At 39.6% G+C, this 8,229-nt stretch overlaps 1 protein-coding gene across 3 annotated transcripts in view; it reads left to right on the top strand.

Annotated features, from left to right (window-relative positions):
* PGPEP1L (pyroglutamyl-peptidase I-like) overlaps window positions 1–4,840 on the top strand; it is a 33,258-nt gene extending 28,418 nt beyond the window's left edge. For 2 of the 3 annotated variants that reach the window (XM_019504020.1, XM_019504022.1), the window contains one exon: window positions 616–4,840. In XM_019504020.1, the coding sequence (XP_019359565.1) occupies window positions 616–838 (223 nt within the window). In that variant the 3' untranslated portion in view covers window positions 839–4,840. The remainder of the gene's footprint in view (window positions 1–615) is intronic. The other variant, XM_019504021.1, reaches the window with a different exon arrangement.
* The last annotated feature ends 3,389 nt before the right edge of the window (window positions 4,841–8,229 follow it).

Here is an 8,229-nt window from a genome sequence, read left to right as displayed (position 1 = left end):
CCAAGCAGGCAAATTAAATTAAAACTTTCACAAAAGTGCTTGTAGCAATTCTATATTGTATACGTGCATATAGTATTACATATCCTACATTATATATTATACATTATGTATCACATACATTTATAAACACACATTTAAATGAGATTCTTTTACCTTTAAAAAAAAGGTCCAGGATTCTTGAAGGTCAAAATCAGTATTTCTTAATTTGAGGATGTTGGTCTCCACGGCAGAGGAGATGGGATAAGTAAGTAAAAGGGGAAGAGCTTATCCAGCAGGAATACTATACAGCAAGTACATAAAAAAAGCTTTTAAAAAGTGCTCCTGTTTTGTGGGTGTAAAAGCAGCAGGCTGGGTTGTTTTCTGAACCAATTCAGTTTGTGGTTTGGCAGATCGTGTGTATAGGACCTTTTATTTTGGGTGACTGTCCTTCAAATCAAGCCAATACCCCAGATAGTTTGTTTCTCTCTCTCTCTTTGTAATGACCATTAAGTTCCTGGTGCAAGGCAAACCATCCAAACCTAGAATTATTTCATAAACCAGACCTAGTTTGAATGCTTAAAGTATATTGAATTTAATGTTTATTCTTCCTTAATGTAGCTATTTTTAATGTTGTAGGTACATCTGTGATTATACCTATTACACCTCTCTGTATTATGGCAATAGAAGAGCAGCTTTTATCCACGTGCCTCCATTATCCAAGTCGGTAACAGCAGATTTTCTAGGAAGAGTATTACAAATAATTATTTTAGAGATGTTAAAGCAGTGTGGGAGAAACAGAGAACAAGGAGGAGGGTTTACAAGAAGACACTCAAGTTCTGCACAACAGTACCTCACCTGAGACAACCCTGAAGAGTTTAGTAAAAAAAATGCATACCATTTTGGAGGATATAAAAGGTTGTAAAATAATCCTCTGTAGTGATATTTCAAGATACAATTACAAAAAAAGAAAAAACATATAATTTTTAGAGGAATGTAAATGATTGGTGCTTTATTTAGCTAGTGGCCATAAATTAAATTTAATTTAGAGCTAACAGTACCAGGAAAGCAGCACTAATGGCTAAACTGCCATTTCCCCAAGATATATTTTATATCATAATGAAAAGCCAAGAAACTAATTGCTTTAAAAAGCTTTTTTGAATGCTTGTTCTCGGTATTTGAAAACTAGGCAAGCAGGCATCATGCAGCCGGCATAGTTTCCTTACGAAACTACACTGATGCACACATTTAAGACTATATACGATTTGTATGGTCACAATATGCTCCCTCTTGCCCTTGCCCTTCCGGCTGAAGTCTAGTAGACTAATTTAGCCATATGAGATGGACATGGAAAAAACCTGCTGTTTGTGGGTGATGGTCACATGCATTATATGGATATTTAAAATCACTTGTGAATGTTATCAAGCCAACTGCAATCCTCTCCCCAAAAGCACACTTAGGATTGAGGAACTTAAGAAAAATACTGTGAAATAAGCTACTAACCTCATTCAAAGTGCCATCGCTATTCTCCCAAAGGTAGATCCCCTTGTTCTGCACTTAAAAGGCTTACTGCATTTGGGTCTGTTCTTTACTTTAGGAATGCACTTGCAGAAGAAATACCTTGGAAAGGCCAAGTCACCCTATGTGCTTTTGAGGAAAAGGCTGCAGTTTTATCCAAGGAGAGAAGACAGCATCACTTCTGCAGTGATGCTGTTTATTTGCATCTACAGTAGACTGTGAAGTTGTTGGTGACAAATTAGGATCACAGCAGACTTTTGACATGAATAATGCAATGATTAATCTGGAGTCAAACTGCACAAGGCCACTTACCCCAGCCTCCTAGTGGACATAGCATGACAGGGCAGACGTTCTCTCTCAGGTAGGATGGTCCCAAGTCATTTGTCAGCGTAATCAGTCCAAAACCGACAACCTGAATTGCCCCAGGAAAGGCAGTTGATGGAGCGCTGCATCACATGCTGTTGTGGCCTATAGCCTAATTGTAAAGGTAGGTAGGGTGACAAATTCTACTCTAGCTGCAGTTTCACAAAGGATTAAGGCGTCCCTCTTCTATGCTACGGCATTCTGCAATCCAATCTCAAGGCAGTAAGGTCTACAGCAGAGATGCAGCCATATGTAAAGGAGAAAAAAAAATTTGTGTTGGGGCTGCCATTTGCTCATCTAAAAACAGCTTGGAATAAAAACAGCCCCCTATATTGTATGCCCTAGTAGCAGAAAATACAATCCGTTTCCACAGCTTCTTTCAGGCCAACATACCATCTGCTCTAATTAGGAACCGTGTCCACTTCACCTTGGAAACCTGAACTTCACACAGTGCCAGGACATGATCATGCCTCAAGTGCACCCTCTATGCCACACCTTGGCTGAAACCTGCTAACATGGGTCTAGAGGCATGAAAAGGCATCAAGATCCCAACCACTGCCCTGTAACCACCTTCTCCAAATGTAAGCAGGTGGTTCATGAGTAGGTGTGGGTGAACACGCTGCCAGCACCTGAAGATGGCTCTGAGCTGAGCGTCCATCAGATTGGCACTGTACCTACTTCAAGCCACCAGCCATCCATTGGGACCTCAGCAGCAAAGATCAAGGTCCAGAAGCTGGAACTGCAGCAGGGAGACCACGTACATTAAATAAAAAGAAGCCTTAAAAAAAGCCGACTAGCCTTGCGCAAAAGGAGTACTTACTTTAACTGGAATTTCTGTAAACAAAAATTAAATGAAACTCAGCCTGTGTGGCAGAAGACCTGTACAGGCAGAATTTTTAATTTTTGGGGACTATAGTTTCTTTGGGCGAGTTTGGGATAACAAACAAAGTCAGAAGACGGACAAATGCATACAGAATTCTTTTATTTAACTTAAATCATGTAGTACTGTAACTACTAGAAAAAAGCAGAGTAAGAGAAACTAAAGGAGCCTTAGCTTCAGCCATTCAAAATAGACAAAGTTTCTTTTTTCATAATGTAAAGAATCCAGAGTATATCGCAATAACAGGAATAAATTCTTACAACAGAATATACAAAAACGTTTTGAAATTTTATCATCTACTGATTCATTTTATATAAACACAGGAATTTCTTTAGGAATAATTTACACACAGCAAGTCTTTTTATGTAATAAATTGGCCATGTTATTACTGTTTTAATTTTTTTTTCTCTTTTTTAAAAAAAAATTTTTTTTGTTTTTTCTTTTTAAACAAGAAAACTTGGAAAATGTTGTATTTGCAACTGCATCAGTTCCATTGCGCTTTCTAGTTTTTTGTCCCAGAGGTAGACAAACTCTGGCCAATCCTTTCCTCTCAAACCTCACTGGCTTAGAAACAGAAGGTTGATTCTTAAAATGCATCTAAACCATCATTAACCCTTTAGAAGGTGGGGTGGAAGGTGTAACATTTAATCCAATTCAGAAGGAGAACGGGATCTTCAGTATTCTTAAATAAAAATAAATAGGGACCTTCCTTGTTTGTTTCAAAAGACTTTTAATGGTGTTAGGTATCTATACGCGCTGTGTAGGTTGCATACAAAAAACCATCGTTTAAATGATAAGAAATCTGTAAACATACTTTTTTTTAAATTCAATGATAATTATGAAAACTGCCTTTCGTGATGCTTTTTACGCAGTCACATTCTTCAACCCACCTGGCAACCATAAAGTAAGCCCTGAACAACAACCAAGACTGCTTAGCAGCAATACCTATTCTGTTTCCATAACCAGTGAGGTTCTTGCAATCCATCAAGTTAACTGCACTGTACAGTAAAGTGAAATGACCAGTTAAGATGATCCCACCCAAACCAGAGGGTTCTGGAAGACCAGGATACTGAAGATACAGAACACTTCCCCAACCTCTTTATTCATTTCCTATACACTGGGACACAATGCTTGAGAAAAAAAGGGATGAACCGTGAGTTGAAAAACTTAACAATCTTTTTTGGCATATTGTAAAGCTAACTAGTAAACTGGTACCATCAAAAAACTGATCAGACACACCCACACACAGAAAAGTGCCTTTAAATTATATTTTAGGCATTTATAAACTACAAACATTTTATAAAATTATTCTATGTACTTACAAAATGCAATGAAACATGTAATTAGTTCTTGTAAACCAGATCTTTGTCAACTGACTACCCGTAATCTACTGGACTTAAAAGCCCTATTGAAAATGCTAATGGTTGCTAATCAACGTAACACATACAAAAAAAAGATGCACACATGCGCGTACACACACAAACTAGTGATAGTCACATGGTACTTGCAAAACAGACTGATGGAAAGTTGAGACACTGCAACTCATGCCAACCAATGACAACATCTGTAAACCTCTGCGTAACGAACTGACCACCACAGATGGAAGCCAAGAGGTTTATTTACAAGTACCAAATGATTAGGAGCTGTTATGCCTGAGCATTGATGTCATCCCACATCCCAAGCTCCGGGAACCCGAGCCCTGTGTCTTCATACATAGCGCTTTCCACCCTTGTTTTTCAGCATCTCTTGCTATTAATCCCTTAAAATTCTCAATGACCTGGTTGTGCTCTTAAATCCACACGGAGTAATTTAACTGTGCCTCGTCTCAGAACAACCCGTTTTCTGAGCTTAGGCACCAGCTGAAGCCTTCCAGTCTATTGACAGTTCTGTATCTTCGGCACCCCTGGTCACTAGTGTTTAACCTACGTACCATCCTTCCTTTATAACTCTGATCTGCAGCAACTACTTGGAGTTGAGTTGTGATATCTGGCTTTTATCACTGGTTAATAAGGAGTGGATCTCTCGCACCTTACCCTGCTGTTGCTTAGCCCAGTGATTAAATACATCTATGACAAACAAAATAAAACAGTAACAGAAAAAAAAGTTACTTTTACTAATGGAATGAAAAGGGGTTTTAAAAAAAAAATACATCATATATATGAATGAAGTTATACTACCAATAGGCATGTTGTTCATTTAGACTTGGATTGCATTAAAACAACCCTCAGCAGTTCCCAGAGGACCCGAGAGCAGTTCCATCTGGTGACCAGTCATCCTGGGCAAACTGGGCTACTTGTTTTTTAAAACACCAACAGGAGCATCAGTGCGAATGTATCTAGAGCCATACATCACTTAAAACCAGCTTTACAGAACAGAGGCGTCACACCGAGAAAGAGGCTTGATGGAAACACAAGCTGGCCTCAAGTTTTCCATCAGACTTGGTTTCTACGTATAGTTTATCATCCCAACAGAAGAATGTCGTATCTAGTACCAAGCGTGAGACAATTCTGTATTTACACAAGTCACCTTCCTTTGCAACCAAACCACCTTCTGTACCACTGGAAAGGTTTAACAATGACAAAGTCAGGTGAGAAGAATGGCCAAAGTACTTGAAATCAAAGCTTCTTGCTCCCTTAGTGATGCCAACTGGTTATCGTGTTGTATTACAATATCTTGGTACCCTTTGTCAGAATGCTTGTTTGGGGGGGGTCGGGCAGGTTTTGGGTGGTCTTGTTCTTAATCCTAAACACAAATTGGGTTACTAACAAAAATGTATTCAAGCACAGCTGAAGTACTAAACAAATTCTCCATACCAGGCTAGCCAGTGGTCTCTCAGGAAAAGACAGCATTGCAAAACCATTTTATTTCTATATCAAGCCAACATTAAATTTTCAGGTGTTCACATGCATAGACAATGTGATTTACTGTCAAAGGGAGGTCTCTACATGAAGAACATTGTGGATAAAGCTATTCAGAATGCACACACACAAAACAACAAGAAAAAAGCGGTGGGAACCAAAAATGGAATTAGCCTAGAAATGTGAACACAATGGTATAAGATAAGGTGGTTTGGTCCAAGAGAGCTGACTTTGTCATCACACATGCATACTTTTAGTCACATGACTGCCTTTCATTTAAGTGCTTTTGAAATGTTTATTTATGATGGGCACTACTTCGTTACTGTTTTTTCCTAATTTTTAACCACCTACGTACAATTAAAAACCAATAACTTGGACAGTTTTAACAAAACCCTCATAGCCAGCTGAAAGATCTGAGGATCTCCAGTTGTGGAAATCAGTATGTGCAAGAGAGGGGAGTGGTCACTAGACCAGAAGGTCACAGGGAAGTTAAGAAAATCCAAAAACAAAAGAAAACCCAGGGAGTCTGAATTTCTGGTGGTTTTCTGGGGTTACACAGAAATGTTCCCTCCAAAGACAAACTCTGCAGTACTTAACCGCAGCACTGCATATTGAAGAGGCCATGTACATCTCAAAGTAGCCAAGCACCACATTAGTCAGATACCACAACCAACACCTGCATGAACAGCTGCCAGACTCAGAAAAAGAGAAACATTATACATCAAGTTGATGGCAGACTGCTTGTAAACCAGTCTCACAGTCAGAGGGAAGTTGCAATTTGATGGCTGGTCCATCAGAACCTGCGGGGCCGACATGCGAGGAGAGGGACTGCATTTATACTGGCACGGTCAAATGTTGGATTTTGCCTACGTTTGAAAAATCAGTGTTCTCACCAAAAAGCAGCAGCAAACGTAAAAGATCCAAAGTTGTCGACTCAGTCTAGTGTTCCTATCAGGTAGCCCAAGTTATTTTTCACGGTTGGATTGATCAAGGAAGAAGGCTCCAATTTATTTTTAGGCAATGAATCACTTCTCATGTCCCTTCTGGTGCTTGTGGCATCTGAGAAAAATTGGCAGGAATGGCTTAGCCCACTCGATAGGATTAACAGAAAGGCCGTTTACCTCGGTCTAACCAGCGTGGACCTTTGAATATTGTAAACAACTACTTTCTGTAACGAAGCTGATCATTCAGAGCTCACATAACAGCCAGCGATGGCTCTGCTAAGCTTGATGTATTACACTTTGATGAACTCTGATTGCAGTGACAATGCAGTCAATCGCTTCCGAGATTCCTCAAAGAATGGGCCTCGGAAGTCAGACTCCTCTCGGGTGTATCCCACCCCTACAAACCAATACATCTCCAAGTGGGGAAAATACTACCAAAAAACAGGTGGGGGCAGGAGCGATGGGGAATAATCTGAGGGGAGGAAAAAAAAATTCTTCTGAAGTGACCTTCTGCAATAAGTAGTGACTGCTCCTCTCCAAAACCTAGAGTGTGTGGTTTGTGGAGTAAGAGGTTACCAGTATTAACGGCGTTTATTGGCTGCTGAGAAATGTGAGATGTATTTTTTTTTTTTTTATATATATACACATATAAAAAAATAAGAGTGAGGTAGATAAATGTTTGAAAAAAATCAAAAACTGTCCCCCGTCATACTCAAAAACCCTTATCTCAGTATTTAAATTTAATTATGGGGCATCTCTACAGTGATTTAAACTGATATCACAAAATAAATAAAAAATCCTACATAGAATACCTTCTTAATTAAATTTTTTTTTTTTTGTCTTTTTCATTTTTTTTAAAGGGAAAAATAACTATGGGACAGAAGCAAGAGAAGATAGCAGGACCTAAAACTACACAAGCAAAATGCACTACAAACATTTTTTTTTTTTTAAACCTCCGGTCACAACTAGCAATCAGTATATTTTAAGTCTTGTTCTTACTCAAAAAATTTAAACATTTCCATCCCAGGACAACCTCTACTGCCATTATTTGGTTGAATCAGTGCTAAACAAGGGTTTACATGCTATAACTAAGTTAAGATGAGTAACGGGCATGGCTCCTTGGTTCTAGACGTCATCATGGCCCCCTCCATCACTGTCCCGCAATCACCAAGGCTTCTGGAACTGATCGAGCAAGCAAATCTCTCTCTCATTGTGGAGTTTGGTCTGAGCAATGAGCTTGTACTTGTACAAACTTCAGTAGCTGCCAACATTTCTGTTTGCTAGCAAATTTGGCAGCCCCCGGCCACTGGAGAGCACGATGGCCCTCCCCCCACGTGATCTGAACTTCATGCCATTGCATGTGGAGAGCTCGAGCAAGGTATAGGCCTGGACGCGGCCTCTGAACGTTTGCTTATTGGGAAGGCGAGTGGCTAGGGGGCTGCTGGGTCAAAGCATTTTAAATGGCCAGAGTCTCAGAAAACCCTGGCACCATCAGCAGCAACCAATTTAGCTGTTGTTCATGGGATGGAAGGGTTAAAATATTCCTTTTTAGAAAATAGTGACCCAAAAGCCTGGTGTCTACTGTTGTACCCAACAATTAAAAAAATGTGTGAGTGTGCGTGCGTGTATCTCTGTGTGTGTGTGTGTGTGTGTGTGTGTGTGTGTGTGTGTGTGTGTGTGTGTGTGTGTG

The sequence above is a fragment of the Gavialis gangeticus genome, unplaced genomic scaffold (assembly GCF_001723915.1).
Source record: "Gavialis gangeticus isolate Ggan-Ray unplaced genomic scaffold, GavGan_comp1, whole genome shotgun sequence".
Lineage (NCBI taxonomy): Eukaryota > Metazoa > Chordata > Crocodylia > Gavialidae > Gavialis > Gavialis gangeticus.
Note: the sequence above shows the minus strand (reverse complement) of the source record. Positions and strands in the feature narration are given on the sequence as shown.